A 19556-nucleotide genomic window follows, 5' to 3' on the forward strand; every position below is an offset into this window, starting at 1 on the left:
GCAGTGAAAACTAGTTCGAAAAGCACACATGCTCTCCAATTTTATAGGTTTCATTTTTTAACTTAATAAATAAATATATATGGTGAAGGCTTAGAGGCTCCTCCCTCAAAGGCATGAGACCATTAGTCTCTGTCAAATGCTAGAAACTAACTGAACTATGACATTGTTCTTTTATTCCTTTGTCATGTCAGATTAGGAGTGGCGAATTGACAAAATGCACAAGGGTGACTTTAACCACCATCCTTCACCCTTTACATGTTGCATGTGGCTTATTAACAATTTTAACAAGTTTCAAATGTGTGCTGCCTTGTTTCTTCGTTAAGCTTACTCCTACAGAGGTGCAATCAAAGATTGGGCTGACTGTTTTTGAACTAGTAGAGCAAAACAAGCCCCTATCACCTCTCCACACCTATTCCCCCCCCCCAAACTCTAAAGAGCCACACTAATTTTCAGTGCTCTGTGACTGACCTTTCACCTTCATACAGGCCAGCCTCCTTCCAACCAGTACAGTCCAGGAAGACTCCCAAGTGTATGTTGCTGGTTTTTCTGCAGAGGGTTTTGGCATATACTTGTATTTGCTGAGTGTTGTGGCGGGTTTTGTGGACAAGGGACAGGTGCAGAAAGTTGTAACATCTGCAAGCGCTGTTCAGAGGGAATGAAAAGGTCAAAGTCAGGGGCCCTTTAAATGTTACCCCATGCTGATCCAGTTCCTGACCATACAGATATCCTCCTGCCACTGTACAGTTTAGTCTCTGGGTTTCACTTTGCACCCTCAGGGCTGCTTCAGATTTCCTGCATGTGGTTCACGAGGTTGCATCCGACCTTTGGGATACTGGAGGCTCACACTGAAGTTTTCTCTCTTTTTATAATTCATTAGTTGGATGAAGTGATATTCAAAGGAGTACCCTTCAAGCTCCTACTGTACCACCAACAGTTTTTTCAAGCCTGTCCTTTAAATAAAACAGCAGCACTCATTGCCTTACCGTGGGGATTTAATATATTTAATAATACATGTAATAAATGAACTAATTCAGTGATTCTCAGCTAGCTAATTATTGAGGACTCCTTATTTTTCAAAAGCCAAGCCACGGAACCCCCTACTTTTGAAAATTTTGTTGATTCTATGGTAGCTACCTCTGCAAAACAATATTTTTGAACAAAATGTGAGGTAGCCCCCTAATAATCAAAGGATTTTAGGTATACAGTGGACTCTCCGGATATGAACTTAATTCGTTCCGGGGTCCGTATGTACCCCGAAAAGTCTTCAAGTTGAGGCACTGTGGCGGACGTGTAGCAAAACCCGGAAGTATACACTTCCGGGTTTGCCGTGTTCGCAACCCAAAAGTTACGTTACCTTCAGGTACCACTGAAAAACAGACTAAGGCTGAGCAATAACTGGTTTTCAACATGTTGATATATCAGCAGCTAAACATCACAATATTCTGATATATCACTATGTCTGAAACCGGAGATCAAGCATGCAGATGAGGGAAGGAGCAGTCACAGAGACTGGGCGCGGGTGTGTGTGTGTGTGTGTGTGTGTGTGCGCCAATCAGGCGTGAGGATGAGGGAAGGAGCAGCTGTGCTGCATGTTTTGAGGGGGTAGGGATGGGGGAGTCAGCAAGGATACACATTCACTGTGACTGCTGCTGCTTTCCTGCTGACTGAGAAAAGTGCTCTGCCTCAGTGCCAGGGGAAGGCAGTGCCACAGTGCCTTGAAATGGGGGCGAGCAGTGTTATCAGCTGAGATCATCATGTGATATCGGTATGGTGCTTCAAATCGGTTGCCCTGTTCTCCCTCAGACAAGGAGCACTATATTGCTACGTATTGCTGGGTCAAAATCGTTATCATGGTGTGATTTCAAAACCAGTTTTGCCACTATATTGAAAAATAGCATAGTGCTAAAACAGACCACAAAATTTGTGATATTACCATGCAAAAATGTCAAAAATTAGGTTGGGGGAAGGCAAGGGATGGGGATGGAGACCCCCTGGGTGTTTTCTGCAGATCCCTAATTGGGAACTATTGAACTAATTTATTATAGAGTAAAGGGACCCCTGACCGTTAGGTCCAGTTGCGGACGACTCTGGGGTTGTGGTGCTCATCTCGCTTTACTGGCCGGCATACAGCTTCCGGGTCATGTGGCCAGCATGACTAAGCCGCTTCTGGCGAACCAGAGCAGCGCACGGAAATGCCGTTTACCTTCCCACTGGAGCGGTATCTATTTATCTACTTGCACTTTGACGTGCTTTCGAAACTGCTAGGTTGGCAGGAGCAGGGACCGAGCAACGGGAGCTCACCCCGTCACGGGGATTCGAACCGCCGACCTTCTGACCGGCAAGTCCTGGGCTCTGTGGTTTAACCCACAGCGCCATTCTCCTAAATATCTAGACGCAGATTATTCAGAAATGTCACCATCACTGTCTCTGTACTGTATCCTACTCTAAAACCAAACTGAAATGGATAGAGAAAATAAATGTATATACTGTACCTAGAAATAGGTTCAGTTCAGTTCATAAGTTTATTGATCTAGCCAAAGGCCATGACAAACTTGTATTAAGCAATACTATTGATAAAATAGCACAAAAATACATCCATAATAGAAAAAGCTAACATCCATGATGTAAAAGAGAGAATTTGCCAGAGACACGAACAAACTCAGATCCAGCTTGATTTCAACAATTTATAGTGATTTTATCTAACTCATTTTTCCTGATTTTTTTTGCAGCCAGTGCATAGAGAGCCACTTGGTGTGCTACAAAGCTTTTATTGTCATTCACCATATGAATGACAATGAAATGGCAAAACCATTTCTGCCAGGGTGTGCTTGCTTGCTTGTATGAACAAAGGTTTTAGAAAGTGATCTCTTGGGTCTCTATATAAGGGGCAGAGTAACAGATAATGAGTGATGTCTTCCACCTGAGGTTGACGACAAATACAAAGTCTTGTCTGCATATGGGACCTTGTTGTTGCAGCCGTCCAAGACTGCAGTGGGCATCACTTGGAAATGCATCTCAGTAAAGGCATTTCTTAAGGAAACTGGTGAGAGTTTAGTCAAACAACTAGCTCCAAAATGCTCTGTTCTCAAGAGTGGATACCAAGGGGAAAATTTGGTGTTTCTAACCAAGTTAGTTGCAGGTCCCTTCTGGATTCTACCCAGAAGAGCCAATCCCTTAGTTGACACTTATGTGGAAATATATATTAAATCCGCCACCAGTGTTCTTAAAAGGTTCTAATTTTTGGTGCATATTTGATCATCCTTATTGTAATCACCTCATTTCTGTTTTTAATTTGGACATAAATTCCGAGTATCAGGATACTGAATTTGGCTAGCTATGACCCTAGTCTTTATGTACACATTTAATTTAATTCAGTGCTACTCATTTGTGAATTTAGGATCAGGTCCAGAGTTCACATACACATTCACATTGGTATTAGTTTCCTTATGCAGTGCAGTTGTTCAGTGCAACTCTACGTATATGTGAGAAGAATTCATGTTTTAAACACATTCTCTTGGCTTGGGGCTCAGGTGGCTGTTGCTTCCATCTTTTAGAGTATAGTTAACATTAGCAGTCACCCTTATAATGATATGGCACACACTGCCATGTCTATAGTGAATAGTGTTCAGAACAGTTAGTTAATCAAGGATATGGTTTAGTGTTATTATAAAAATAACTGGGACTTAAAATGAGAACAATGAAAAATTGTCTTTTTAAAATTACATTTATAAAGTGTTGAAAAGTTTTTTATATACCGTATGTGAACTTGGAGCTAGTTTTAACACACTTTATTTAGAAACTGAATATATTTTAATGCTATTAAGGGAATACATTCAACCTGTACTTACAGTACTGTCAACAGAAGATGTGATTAAATAAATTGAATGTTGAAGACTTTTGGCTTATAGTTAATACCAGGTAATTAAAAGGAAGCACTGCTCTGGGAGTGCACAATATATCAGCTGTAGTCTTTAGCTCATTAGCTGAGGTTTTGCATGTTTATGGAGCTAACTTGCAATTAAAAGTGTCTTTAGCGTATGTTTAACTGGGCCTTTTAGGTGTTTGGAATAAAGCATTACTGTTTAATTGAAATTGGTTTGTCATAATTATGTCTTAGTAATGCAAAAGATATTCTTTTCCCTGATGCCTGAAACAGGAGTTGTATTCAGTTTTGAGTAATCACGTGAGACGTATTAATACAAACAGGCCATTGATTTCTTAGGTCATTTCTGCAATGAGTTACCAAGGAACTGAAGATTCTAAGGAAGAGATTTAGTCTTCTTATGTGTATTCTCCTATTGTACTTCTCTTAATATACTTTAAGCAGAAGTGTTTAAATTTTTGAAGTAGCACTGCCTCCAGTGGTGACTGCTATGCTCTAACAAACGATTTTGTTTACGATTCTTTTGGAGAAGTTAATATAAAAATGTGGGATGTTATCATACTTTCTATAACAATAGCCTTGCAAAAAGTAAAACTGGTAATGTCGTAGTTGGTTTCTAAGGTGCTACTGGACAATTTTTTAGTTTTTATTTATCTATTTGGTAATATATGAACCTTCAAACCTGGCTGAAAGCTTTTTGTTTGCAGAAATAGGAATTTGTTATCTGAATATCATAACACTATACTCAGATATCCTTAAACATTTAAGGGTTCTTGAATTGTATGTTTTTTTCTCCCCTCATAGGAGTGTTGTCGTGGCACCAAAGAAGTCAGTGGCTGCCTCTACATCCACTATAAATTTGCCCACAAATGCTGTCAGTGTGGTTTCTTCTTTGGATTCTGCCCAAGCTCCAGATGCAATGGGAGGTTCTCCTGGTAAGTAAGGAGAAATGGAGATGAATTGTGGAGAACAAAACTGCAAATAAATGTGCTGTCGTTCTTATTTATGGTTCATTTGCTAAGTCCCTCACTCACCACCCCAGAAACCATGATGCTCAGATGCTTTAGATGAGGAACACCAACCAGGTGGGTTACATAAGCCACTTTGGATGGCCACTTGGTCCATCTACCTGCAATTGTCTATTTGCAACACTTTTCCAGGGTCTCAGGTAAGGAACTTGGCATTGCTGCCTGGCAACGTTAGGGACTGAGCTAGAACAGTCTTCATGCAAAGCAGGTGCTTTACCACACATTGCTCACTTACGCAGCCACATTCTGAATGGCAGTGAAAATGCCACCTAGGGGGAACAGTTGCAGTTTCTCCAGTAACAAGTAGGTAAGGAAGGTATGGTGTCCCCAGAACATAAGTGCCAGCTCATGAGGCGATGCCTGGGCTTCATGCAATGAATGTGTAAAACTGAACATTCCAAACTGATAGTTTGGCAGTGACGGCCAAACTTGGCCCACCAGCTGTTTTGGGACTACATTTCCCATCATCCCTGACCACTGGTCCTGTTAACTAGAGATTGTCAGGTGTGCGTGCAGGAGCCAGGCCCTGTGACCAATAGGACTTTGCAGGACTGGGGCCTTCCTAAGTTTGTTCTGAAGAGGCAAGGTGCAGCCTCACAGGTGAGGCCAATTGGTAACTCACAGCACCTGGTGGCAAGAGCTGGGGAGGGATATAAGGTCAGCATTTCCCTTCGGCTCTTTGCCACAGCAACACGCTTCCTGCCTTGCTGCGTTTGGCTTCTTGCTTCCTGACCCTCGGACCCTTGGCTTCTTGACTCCCGGCTCTCTGACCCTCAGAATCTTGGCTCCTGACTCCTGACTTCTGGATCCCCGTTCCTGCTCCCACCCCGCCATCTTGCCCCTGGTCCTGACGTCCCCTACCGGGACTTTGATCGCCCATGAACCAGACCGTGACAGAGATGATGGGAGTTGTAGTCCCAAAACAGCTGGAGGGCCAAGTTTGGCCAACAGTGGGTTAGGCCAGGCTTCCTCAACCTTGGCCCTCCAGATGTTTTGAGACTACAATTCCCATCATCCCTGACCACTGGTTGTGCTAGCTAGGGATCGTGGGAGTTGTAGGCCAAAAACATCTGGAGGGCCAAGGTTGAGGAAGCCCAGGTTAGGCAGTTCAGCTGCTGAGTTATGCTGAAGAGTAATGATTGTGCCCCATAGTGTTTCCTTAATGTTGCCCTGCTTGCTTGGAAGGTTTTTGCAGCAAAAGAACGTTGTGCAGTTCTTGGTATAGCGAAAAGGATTTCTTTTTTTTAAGTAAATAATAATTTCTCTTTAGTAGTTTAAATTTTTCTTTGTTTACTCCCTGTAGACTGGCCCAGAAAGTTTTCAGCAAGGAAACCAAATCATTACTTAACTAGATACTCCTTTTAAAAAAGAGATCCTTTGTTTCTGATCCTTGCTGGACTTTGTTAGACAAGGGAGGCGGGGGCGGCTTTTTCTAGTAGCTGTGGCCTTGTCATTAAACTGCACATTAGGTATCACTTTTCTTTGCATATGTACATTCAAAGACATGCAAGCATTTTGGGAGCAGCACTTCCTTTTAAGGACAGTTTATTGCTAGAGACATTATTTGTTTAGACCCTTGGGGACCTTGAATAAACAATAAGCTTTCACTAGAAGGGTGCGAGACAGATGATCTATTTGCATTTTCTTTTATGTCCTTGCAAATGTCTGTAAAACTGTCAGTTTGAAGGAGCCAGTTTATCAGTGAAAGGATAAGAGAGATAAGTCACTTTGGTTCCACATGTTTGAAGTAGCTACCGCACTTACTTGCATGTGTGTTTTAGATGAAAACATGCTTCTGAAATGTCTCTTTTCCTCTAAATGCACAAAAGCTATCCCTTAAATGAAACCTGTAGTTGAAAACTACATTTAGTCCTTATCCAAAGAGCTTTTACATGAAGAGCTTTTATACTGCTTTGAAGACTTCTGTAGAATAACATGTAACTGGCATTTTTGTTCTTTGCCCATTTTTGAATTATCTTTAAGTTTGCTGAAAGAAATATGTTGCCTTGGATTACAGCTTTAAAAAAATTGAGATTATAGGCCTCGTTAGAATATTTGTTGTTGTTTAAAAGTGCTTTTGGGGAAATTTCCCTGATGGACAACATTTTATTTTCTTGCTATCAAAAAGTAAGAGAGACTGTCCAACAGTGACCTACAATTCAATTTAAGAAAAGCAAAATCACTAATCCACAAGCATGACACACATGGATTTTCCATAAAAATCATTTGCTATGTCCCCCCCCCCCCCAGTTTGTGTAGCATTTCTTTGTATTCAGCTTTATTTGATGTAATCAACATCTTTTTAAAGCAGATGGTTGTTTTCAATTGTTCTGGCTAGACAAGTGGTTCTCAAAGGGTGTGATGTGCCATACTGGTGTGGCAGGAGAGGGTGGCAATTGTGGCTGGAAGATTTAAGGACAATCAGTATTATATTTTGGGAATGATTCATGTTCCTATATAGCTGCATTGTTTTATACTTTCTGGATGTCCCATGATCCTATTATAAAGTAGTTGTATTCTATGCTATAAATCTAACACTTCTAGTTGTTGTTTCCTTTTGTTTCCCATTTCTTGTCAATAAAAATATTGGTGTGGCACGAGCAAATTTTTACTCTAAAAGTGTGGCTCAGAGAATTTTTTTGAAAACCAGCTAGACAAACCAGTGCCACTATTGAGATAACTAGTATAATTCAGTGATAATCATTTAAGATCACTGCCAAGATGCAGGCCTTGATTGGGGGCTTACTTTGGGGATGAGACGATTGTGTGGACTCTCCCTTTCCAAGGTAAAGTACAGATGAGTTTCACTTCTGCATTTATTCAGCTGATTCTAGCTGCATGGGAAATGTAACTTGAAGCAGCATGTGCCACAATAAAAAACTTAATTTTTGCTGGAAGTGTGCCAGGTTTTCTATCATAAACCTATTTGTTCAGCTAGTTAGAGTAACTAAAAGCTGTATTGCTTATTCTGAATGTCCAAAATCAAGGGCTGATATTTTAGATAACTTAACATTATTTCTTTTAAATTTATAGTTATATCCTGATGGGTCAGGATTGTTAACAACTAAAAAACCTGAAACCAAATAAAACATATTTTTGGACTTACTGGTTTGCCTTCTGAAATGTGTGGTAATATCTATATTTGGCAAATTAAAAAACATTTTTAATGCTACTGTTGAAATTTTCAGTCGTTTACTAGCATTCTATCAATATTATATGCTGACTATTTCAGATTTGTATTTTTGCACAAATGTTAGAATACTCATAACTATTACTACCACCTCTGGCATGGTCACAAGGAGATTGGAAAGTTTTGAATTGTCTTAGATTAACTACAGTTTAGTGTGTTAAAAAAGGTAAACGACCCCTGACAGTTATGTCCAGTCGCGAACGACTCTGGGGTTGTGGCGCTCATCTCGCTTTACTGGCCAAGGGAGCCGACGTTTGTCCGCAGACAGTTTTTCTGGGTCATGTGGCTAGCAAGACTAAGCTGCTTCTGGTGAAACCAGAGGAGCGCACGGAAATGCCATTCACCTTCCCGCTGGAACGATACCTATTTATCTACTTGCACTTGACATGCTTTCGAACTGCTAGGTTGGCAGGAGCTGGGACTGAGCAACGGGAGCTCACCCTGTCGCAGGGATTCAAACCGCCGACCAAGCCCAAGACTCAGTGGTTTAGACCACAGCACCACCCACGTCCCTAAACTGTGATTAATCTTAAGTATGGTTAGTGAAAGCAAGCCAGCTTCAGAAACTAGTTGGCTTCTTTCCACTAAGCATAATTAACATTAGTCATAGTTAGCCAGGTTTGGATGGCATGAGAAACTGTGATTAATTAAAAACAGAAGGAAAGTCTTCCAATCTCCTGATGGCCATGCTAGAGGGCGGTAGGGAGTGTCTGAGCCAGTGGCTCAAATAGATTCATTAGGTGACATTCAACTAAGTTTTACTCAGAGTAGTGAAATCAATGGACTTAACTTAGTCATATTAATTAATTTCAGTGTTTCTGAGTAAAACTTAGTTGAATATTACCCATTGTTTAATTGCTAAACTGCATGTTGGCATTGCATCAAAGTCAGCCTACCATGTTGCCGTCTACCGCAAGCAGAAAATGAGCACAACTTTCTACTTAGACTGACTCAGATAAGGGTCTGGAAGCCTTGTGAGGAACAATTGAGGGAGAAGGGTATGTTTAGCTTGGAGAAAGAGAAGACTTGAGTAATGGTATGATTGCCATCTTCAAATATCGGAAGGGCTGTCCCATGGAAGATGGAGCAAGCTTGTTTTCTCCTGCTCCAGAGGGTAGGACCCGAATCAATGGATTCAAATTTACAACAAAGGAGATTCTGACTAAACGTTAGGAGTAACTTTCTGATGTTAAGAGCTGTTCAACAGTGGGATGGACTCCCCTGGAAGGTGGTGGACTCTCCATCATTGAAGGTTTTCAAGCAGAGGTTGGATGGCCATCTGTCATGTCATGGGCGCTTAAGCTAAGATTCCTGCATTGCAGGAGGTTAGATTAGATGACAATTGGTAGCCCCTTCCAACTCTACAATAATACAATTCATTGTACCTCTTTTTATGGATTCTTCACCTATAGATTCCCCACCTATTCACTGCCATTTACTGTGACTGGCATTCTTCTACTCATTAGGAAACATGGCAGCAAAAACTGGGGCAATGTTATCCACTGACAGCAGAACAAAATAATGGACAGAGCCTCAAATAATAATTAGAAACACATCTCAAGCTTTGTGTTGTCCATCCATCGTATGTTGGACAAATAGAGGCATCCTATTTTGATAGTTCAGGTCACTATGGAATTGGTCTGTTCCCACCTGCGCCCCAATATTTGAAGCTTTAGCAAGGTTTCATTCTGCTACATGCTTCAGCCCCTCCAATTACTATTTGATACCTGGCAATTATGTTTCTGAGGAGCAAACAAATTTTTAAGATCACAGGTGTACTCTTATTGGAACAACTTTATCTTATTCACTTTGAACAAAAATACTAGTAGGGTTTTTTTGAGGTTATTTCCTAGGCCTGCTACATAGAGGCAAGTTTTAACTGATAGCAGTTCATACTTTTTGTCAAAGTTAGCTACCCAAGGTGGTTAGGAATACTTTGGAAGAAAACAGATTCTTTGCCTGATAGTGCTTACTCTTAAATTTTGCCTGGGGTTAGCAAGCTCTAAACAAATAGGATCCCCAAAACATTTCAAGGTTTCTAGAGGAAAGAAAAAGAAGACGGACTTCTTTCTTCCTCCTCTCCATCTTTCCTCTCAAAAGTGCAACTAGCATGATAAAATGTTAAGACTCCATACATCGTTACTTTTTCATATATCGGTCCAAGGTACAGAAAAGGTGTCAGGACTGTCTCACAATTGGAGAACCACTGTTCCAGGTCTATATTAAGAATTAAGCTATGTTGTCCAAACAATAGCAAACACATGTGTTTGTGTATGTATAATCGTATGTGTGTGTGCCTTACCCTACATGTGCCCACTCAACCGCTTCGATTGGCACAACTACAGGTGCCACATAATATTCTGCATTTGTAAGAACTTGATTGTTTACTGTGGCAGCGCCTGCATTTTGGAACTACCTGCTTATTGAGATCAAGCAGGTGCCTTCACTGTACTCTTTTTAGCGCCTACTGAAAACATTCCTGTTTAGACAAGCCTACCCAGGTGCTTAGAAAAGTTGAGGTCATTTTAATCAGTTTTAGTGTTTTAACTTTTGTATATTTTAAAGTAGGGTTGTAATTTTCTATCGATTGTACTGTTTTTATCTTTTATAAACTGTTTTGAGGTTTTCTTTTGTTTTTACAATCAATCGGTGTATAAATGTTATGAAAACAATCAATCTGTCAGTCAACAGTCTCTGACCTGAAGGAAGAGATGTTGGCATGGATGCTTCTGTTGGAAAGTCCTGCAAGCTATTAGTGGGGAAAAAATATCTCAGATTTTAATATTATTATTTATTAAATTTGTATACCACCCTTCATCTGTAGATCTCAAGGTGGTTCTCAACATAAAATTACAATGTTTGTGTGTGTGTGTGTGTGTGTGTGTGGTGTGTATCTCACATAAGGAAACTAAGAACAATATCAAACCATTATTCCCCCCTCCCACAGCATCTGGCATCCTTATTTTAGCCCTTTTTTGTGTCCAAAAAGTCAGTGACCTGACTTTCCCTGATGAAATTGTCCCTTGCATTGTATCACCCTTCTTTCGCAACCCACTCCTGTCCCCAAGTTAACTATTTTTCAAAATATATATGTGATGGAAGACATATTTCTGAAGCACCACCACTGAAGGCTGAGTGCCTAGAGATGGCTGCATATGGAATGCTAAAGAGGTACTAGTGTCATGGCAGGTGGTAGGGTATGCAACAGCAACATGTTTGCAAGTGTTATCCAGGATGTCTTCATATTTATTGCTGACCTTGTTTCAGTGGTTTGGAATTTATAGTGGTTCAGGCACACTTCTGGCAACATGGAGGACTGCTAGTTGATTTGCGGTGGACCATGTAACAGAAGTGTACTGCAAACTTGCTTAAAAAAAGAGAAAAGCCTGTACCCCACTTTGTGAGAGCAATAGGCCTCTGATACACAAGGAACTTCATTAAGCAGCATCTTTGCAACAAATGTTGCAAAGCTAGAGAGGGAGCTGTGTAAATCAAATAAAAATGTGAGAATTAATACAGGTAATATCAAGCCCACATGTGCATTTTGGGGGCATTCATTGAGTGAAAGCATGGATTTAGGGTGTGTGACCTGTCTGCTTCCTGTGCAGATACAGACAGGGCATAGCTTAACCCTGTCAAGGAAGTTGATCCCAACAACCAGATCCTTACCTCTCTTACTTCCCATTTGGACTGGTGGGTGGGACCACTCACCAGACATTACAACAAGGTCAGGTGATGTAGTGCTTTGAATCTGATTTTTAGGACTTCCAAGCACCACAGGGTTATTCATAAGGGGCTTGCAAAGACTGTTGTTCTCAGAAGCACTATATGTGATACATCTGAAGGACCAATCATCGGCTAATAGGCACTTCGGAAGCTCCTTTTGGTCCAGGTGCCTTTTAACCTTCCTACATCATATGTGACTTCAGGTGATTGGCAGGTGGGCATGGCTTGGTCATAATGGCCTGGTTTTCCACCACTGATGTACATTTTAATCACTGGTATCTTGAGCTAAAAGGATCTTGGATAATAGAACTAATGAAGATCTCTGCTTAAGGCTGTGGAGAGCTCTTACCACAGAGTACTGTCTCAGTAAACAGCTCTGAATTAGATGGACCCATGGTCTGAATCCATTTAAGGAAGCGTCATATGCTAATACGCTATCTAAGCTCTACTAAAATCTTCTGCAGGCAGTGGATCGTCAAATTCAAGATTACCATCTGTTCCTACAGTTTCTTCTGTGCCTGAGGATTCTGCTTCAAACATGAGGTATTTTTTAAATAACTTTTAACTTTCTTGAACCGGGGTGTATCACTTTCCTATTTATTTAAGTAATTATGGGACTCACTCTTCACTTCAGAGTGGATTGTGCTCTTTCATTTGAGGTCAATAGGAAGTTTTAGATTTCTATCACTACTACTGTAACTTAAAAAGAAATAAAGCACATTGGTGTTTAGCAACTGGTTTGGGAACTCCTGTTGATGCATTTTGTACTTTTGTGCACATATATTCATATTCTTGCAGCATTTTAGCTTCCTGGGGTCCCCCTCTTCAACCTTGTCAATTTCTTAGCATTACAGAAAGGCTTGAGCATGCTTTGGAAAAGGCTGCCCCACTTCTGAGAGAGATATTTGTGGATTTTGCTCCTTTCCTGTCACGTACTCTTTTGGGTAGCCATGGGCAAGAGCTACTGATAGAAGGTACAAGTAAGTTCCCCCCTTTAATTCCTTATAAGGTTAATACTTTAATATTTAAAAATGCAAAAAGGATGAAGTTTTAATGTTACTTTTGATGTAATGGAATTCTTTAAGCATTACCCAAATCACACTAGAATTTTCCTATTAACTTGCTTCTATGATATTCTCTTATCTAAATTGTAGTATTATTTTTCATCTACTATGGGTAGGATCCCCAAAGGTTGATATGTATATACGGTGATATATACATATTGGAGTTGTCATTTCCCCCCCTGTTCCTGTTGCAGATCCTCATGCTACATCAAATACTAAAAAGGACAGTCTCCAAGAATTAGCCTTTTTGTAGGGTGTAAGGGTCTGCATTAAGAAAGTTGGTGCTGAGAACTCCAGTGTCTCCCAGTCTTCCTTCCTTCCCAGGAACTTAAATGCCCTGGTTCTATCTGATAAGCTGTTCTTCCATCCACTTCTTCTCTAATGCTCTTTTTAAATTGGTTCTTCTCATGGCCAATCCTCTCTGTTTGTCTCCTTTGTTCTCCTTCTCTGCCATTACTCCATTAAATCAAAGATGTAGCCTATTGTAGCTGCATTGGCTTCATGTTACAGCCATTCTAGACTCAGAAGGGCTTGTATACTTCACCAGTTTCGTTTAACAGCCTGGTTCTCAGTGTTTCAGGTTGAGATGCCCTTGCCATCATTCTAGGTGTCTTAGTCACTGATGGGGAACATCTGACCCTCCAGATGCTCTTGAGCTTATAACTTCTATCATCATGCTGGCTAGACTGATGGGAATTGGAGTTCAACATCTGGACAGCAACAGGTTCCCCATCCCTGCTATAAGTTGTAGGAGGTAGGAATCAGAACAGTATTGGGTGGCATTAGCCTTTAAAAAAAGGGGGGGGGGCTATCATTTTTCAACAGACATTCATAGGCAAAGTTTAGCAAGAATTCAAGTTCACTGGTAAACTAGAATTTTTGTTGAACTTTTGCCTTTGACTGAAGCATCTTATCTTTATCAATGCCGTAAATAGGATATTAGATTAGATTAAACCAGTTCTTCTATTCCTTTGTGACTATTGAATAGCTTAGTGCCTTTTAAAGAGCAAAATTCCTTGTTGCATATGATGGCATGGGTTTTGTTCTGATTTTAAGGGGGGGGGGATGTATTTAGCATTGCTTGTCCAGCAAAAAGTCTGTATGATCTAGATGCGCTGTCAGTTTCAAAGGTTGAAGCAGCCAAGTGTATCAAGTTGATCAATGTAAGGTACTGTATAGTTTTAATATCAAAGAGGCTGAGAGCAGGTTCTCTTCAGTATTTTGCAGATTGAATGAATAAGAAAAACTTCATGCAAAAAAGTTCAAGAGAAGCAATTTGTAGAGTAGAAAAACATGAGAGGGAAAGGCAGTTTCTAGAGAAACAGGAGAGCAGGAAACACACAGTTCCCTTGAACATCTGAGACTGATTTGCACAGAGAAACTTGCCTTATAACAAAGCGGGCAGATGGTGGTCTTTTGCTGGGCAGAATTAAGATAGAGTATTAGGAGGCAGAAATGATTTGTGAACTAGACAATTTGGTTTAAAGGGCTTGTTCTTCTCTCCTGGATTGATTCTTAGCATACAATCATTCACAGTGCTGATTTTCCCCTTTGCCCGTTTCAATGCCCATTTTTCATTTAGGTGTCTAGTTTCTGTGATTCTTCCAGTAACTTCTACAATGCCTCCAAATTAGAGCACATAACAACTTCCATGGGGGTAAAGTGAGTGGCACTAGATACTATGATGTGTTTGTAGGCACAGATGTGGCATTCTCTTGTTGGACAGGAGAACGCTTCAAGGAAATTGGAAGTCCATTAGATCATAGAAACAAATATGTGGTTTCTCAGTACTGACATATTTCACTGTGATGCATGTAACACACTTCTGTCTGAAGCTCGAAAGATTTGGTAACAAAATAAAATTATGAAGGATTATGATTCCATCATGATTGGTTTCTTTTAACCATTTCACAGAACATGCAGTTATTATTTAGCTAAGAATAGTAGAAGAATGTGCAATAAAAACTGGCACCGGCCATTTTGAAGAAGCTTTCTTTACTGAGGCCTGTTCAATGCAGAATGTTAATTGGTTTGCCCATTTTAAAAGAAGTCTTAAAAGGCTTTCCTGTGTTGTAAAATTCCTGAAACAAGATTTTGTACATATCAAGTATGCTTTCACCTATTAGTAAGCCATGGTTCTTGGCTTAATAAACCATACTGTGCACATGCTGGTGCATGCAGCCTGATCACTCCGACTTTACTTCTCCCTTGGCATGAGCAATAAACGAACATGGAAGGGAACAGCATAGCATTCATCTGAACTTGGGATTGTGCCTTGCTCTGTCCTAACAATTGACAGCCAGTAAGCCAACATCAAATCATGGTTTAAACCTGTTTAGCACTTGTGGTTTCTTAGGGCACACAAACCATGATCCCAGGTTTAGATATAACACTAAGCTTACCCTACTTTGCTTACCTACTCATGCCAGGGGAAGGGAAAAATACTAGTGATCATGCTGCGTGTACCAGCAAGCAGCTCATGCAGTTTAGTTTAGGCCCTTGGCTTACTGTTATGTTTGAATGCGGCTGTTGTGGGTATTTCCAGAACCAACGTTTGGTTCCTGAATGAATTTCAGCAACTGTTTCTAGTACTAGTAGTTAAATTTTACAGCAATCGTCTTTTTGAAAAGGTTTGTGTATTTCAATATGTGATGGTGAAACAGATGTGCAGACTATATTATATTGCATTGTGAGTGGCGAGTTTCTGGTTTTATGTTTTTAGGTATGGTGCTTACAGTGGGAGCTACATTGTTGTGACATCTTGTTTAGAAGAATATGAGTAAAAAGGTGCCTTACAGCTTTAGCTCTATTGACTTTATATTTTTCTAACCCACTAAATGCTGAATATTGCTGACTTAGTTAGCTTTTCTAGTTTTATTAATAATTGATCCGAAAGACGAGCAAAACCAAAACAAAACAGCTCTCAATATGTTGAAGCACAGGTTAATGGCTAGAAACTCTACCATCTTAGGCTGTGATAACACCTTTTCACATTATACTAGGAAACTAGTATGAAGTGTGAATTGCTAATAATAACCAAATTAGTTTATAAACTAATCACAAATGTATAGGTACTGCTTGCACTCCCCTCCCCCCTAAGGTTTAGGTGAGGGTCAAGGGTCAAAGTACTAATAAGAGTGTTTGGGATGTCTGCTGCCATGAAACAAAATGGAAACTTGATTGATAGCTGGAGGGCTGAAGGGAGAGAGCTCAATGGAGAAAGCAAAGGTCATAGAGCCATTTCCCTTCTCTGCATATATAATGATCAACCCACTCCAAGGTGAAGAAATGTAAGTACTATAAATCAATATACCATATGCTATGTATGCGTTTATTAACTTGGAACACAAATATTTATGTAATCTCAGCTAAATAGCTCCAAGGCATCATTTTATATCAAAATACTGCATGGCAGTGATTAAAACTGGTGCCTGCTTTTAGCATGTTTTATACTGATATATTAGGATTGAATGCTAAAACAAATTGAAGCTGTAAGATTTCTCCTTTCGTTAATATAAACCATACTGACCATACAGAGAGAATACTAACAAAATAGACTCTTGGGTAGGATTTCCAGGAGGTACTAAATATGAATTGCAACATAAACCCAAGTAGATCACTATATATCTTTTCTATTTTCTTTTTCTTTAGGTTTGGTGTGCATGAAATCTAGTAGTTCTGTTGTGGAGCTGGTCATGCTACTTTGTTCTCAGGTGGGTTACAATTGATTTGAGAGTGAGTTGCTGCTAAAAAAAAATCCTTTACAATTGCAATTATGATTTGGAGCAGTAGTCTTTGACCTTTCTGGATTCACCTTTAACCCTAGCCTACATCATGAGGCCCTACTTTTAATTTTTTTCCATATATGACTGTCCTTTCTCTCTCTCTCTCTCTCCTTGCCCCCCCCCCCCCCCAATATTTTCTCTTCCCTTTTGCCTTCTCTTAAGAAATAGGTCCAAAATACATAGTGGTCCAAAAAGCATCCTTATTAGACTGGGGTATGACCCACCAGCTGAAGATGAATGCTTTACAGGAACTAGTTTATCTCATGTGATCAGTTGGATAATGTCCTAAAATTTTGGTTTCCTTAACCTTTTCCAGTATTTTAATAATGGTGCATACATTGGATTAAGTAGCTTTATATTTAAGCAGGTAAATCTGTGAAATAAAGGTTTTTGACATGGCTTCTGTATAATTGTATTTCAGATATGTTGGAAGAAAAGGTTTTGCCTTTTTGTATTTTTTTAAAAAAACTCTAAAATATATAGTGCTCCTTGCTGATCACTTTTTATTAGCTTGAGGAAAAAACTGAACCACAGTTGCCATCTATTTGAATTTTCTGATCTGTGAAACACAGTATGTCTGCTGCTCTGAAAAGCAGTGTTACACTTCACTTTGATTAACAGAAAATCTAATCTGAAAAATTAGAGTTGTCAACAAATAATAGTATGTAGTAGATCAAATAGCACTTTACTCATCTCCTAGTTTTCTCCATTGTAATTATATATGAGGTTTCTATCGAGCTTTTCTTTTTGGCATTTTAAAAATGATACCTTCCTGGTAGTAAATTCCCCTACTTAAAACTTTAAAATAGCCTTTTTTAATGGGAAGGTTATTGGTCTAGAGGTCAAGGGTTTTGACCCATTTCAAAACCTTTGACCTTCATTTAAAGCCCTTATGGTTTACTTGCCTGACGAATAAGGATAATGTAAAATTAATGTTTTTTTTACATCGATTTATTCGTTTTAGTGCTTATATTGCCAAATGTATTTAGACTGTGCTGATGGACATTTCATGAATACAAATGAAAGAATCATAGAAGGTGTGAAAAATCAATAACCTGCATTGACAATAAAGTGCAATAAAAACAATTACTTCTGGAGATTACACCTAATGGATTTTTGCAATGAACTAGTGAAGAGCCAGTTATGTTTCTAGTTGCCTTATTATTCAACAATGTAGTCAGAACCATGTTGACAGGATTGCTTCTTCTTTCTCATCCTCCTCTTCCTCCTCCTCCTCCGCCTCCTCTTCTTCTCCTTGGAATGCATATAAGCTTGCTATGTGCTACTTAATTTGGCAAAAATCTAGAGTTTTCATCCAATTTCAGTTCTTGTTTTCCATGATAGGGTTTGTTTGTTTGTTTGTTTGTTTGTTTGTTTTAAAAAAGGTAATCTTCTGAAGTGTAGATATACTACTTGAAATGCATTTTGAACATTAGCACTCAATGCATAAAAATTATTTGGGTTAAAATGTTCCTTACTGTATACTGGAAATAATAACAAAGTTTCAGTTATGTCCTGATCTCCCCTTTGTTTCTTGGCTCAAAAAAGCAAAACGAAGTGTACCTTGAGAACTGCTGTGTGTCTCCACACTGGATAGTGTTGGTACTGATGCAATCTAAAATGGAATAAATGACATGCTCTAATGTGCCTATTTGTCATACATGTCACAGTGCTGTTTTAATGGTAATCTAATGTTAGAATACGGCAATGGGTTAGTTGAGTTGGTAGCAGTGAAACATAAGGTTTTATATGAAATACTTGAAATAAACCAATACAGCAAACCAAACCCATAACATCCTTTCATACCAAAGAGTAGCTAAAATATTTCGTTGACTGTGCAAAAGTGGTGTGAGAAATCAAATTAGCTCCAGATGTATACAGATTTGATCTGGAGTGATAATTACATTTTTCACTCTGAATTTTCCTAATTCAGAGAGGTCAGTATGGCAATCACAGAAGTGATTTATTTTCTTAAGAGGTAAACTGTCTGTTGCTACATGAAAGCTTGAGAGATATGAAATTGAATTTCAGCTCGACATTTTACAGATACTGGAAGGAGATGGGCTTGAGTTTGATTGATTTTTTTTCTTTTTGTGGGACAAGGGAGGGGGGAAGTGAAGTGACCCTCTTGCTAAAAGTTTAATTAATTTTTTAAGAAGAGATGGAGAGGAAGGAGTGCCAAAGATCGAAAGATCAGGTCAAAAACTAGTTTTTAATCACATAAATAATACAAAGTAGTTACAAATAAGCATCTGCAAGCATGATTTAAAACTTTACAAATTTGTTGGACATGATGCTAAATTAGATCTCTGCTTTGATTAATACTTTTGTGATATGTACCTAATATTAATCAGTAATTCTCTCAAAAATTTATTTACTCATACTTATTAGTCTTGCTTTACTGTTAGCCTTTGTCTGACACATCATTTCCCAAATACCTGTGGTTTGAGAAAAAAATGTTCATTATTTTGACAAGGATTAAAAAAGACAAGACTACAACTTTTGTTGAGGCTCTTGTAAGATTATTCTGTATTGTAGTACAATAAAAAATCCATTTTGTTCAGCAGTATTTTGCTGCCATACGTTTGACCAGTATCTTTGGAGTGTCTTAGCTCCCCCCCCCCTCCCCGGGAGGGCAAAAATTCGAGTTGTTTAACATAGTATTGCTTTGCTCTGCCTAGCAATCCAGCTGAATGTACAAAAATAACCCAACATCCTAAAGCAGTTTTTAAAGTGACATTCAGTTCTGACACTGAATACTTACCTTCATATCTAACTATTGCAACATAAGGAATTCTGCATTTAATATTAACAGTGTTCCTGCTTATTTGACATTAATATCATTTTTTGAAGGACTCAGCGTTGCATTCAAGGCCACTT

At 39.3% G+C, this 19556-nt stretch overlaps 1 protein-coding gene across 4 annotated transcripts in view; it reads left to right on the plus strand.

Moving 5' to 3' along the window:
* Positions 1-19556, plus strand: part of LRBA (LPS responsive beige-like anchor protein) — a 360426-nt gene that overhangs the window by 82808 nt on the left and 258062 nt on the right. For 3 of the 4 annotated variants that reach the window (XM_081021326.1, XM_081021329.1, XM_081021327.1), the window contains exons 31-34: positions 4688-4818; positions 12292-12370; positions 12674-12807; positions 16543-16604. In XM_081021326.1, the coding sequence (XP_080877452.1) occupies positions 4688-4818; positions 12292-12370; positions 12674-12807; positions 16543-16604 (406 nt within the window). The remainder of the gene's footprint in view (positions 1-4687; positions 4819-12291; positions 12371-12673; positions 12808-16542; positions 16605-19556) is intronic. The other variant, XM_081021328.1, reaches the window with a different exon arrangement.

Source organism: Podarcis pityusensis (genome assembly GCF_964106645.2).
Source record: "Podarcis pityusensis genome assembly, chromosome: 9".
In the NCBI taxonomy this organism is placed as follows: domain Eukaryota; kingdom Metazoa; phylum Chordata; class Lepidosauria; order Squamata; family Lacertidae; genus Podarcis; species Podarcis pityusensis.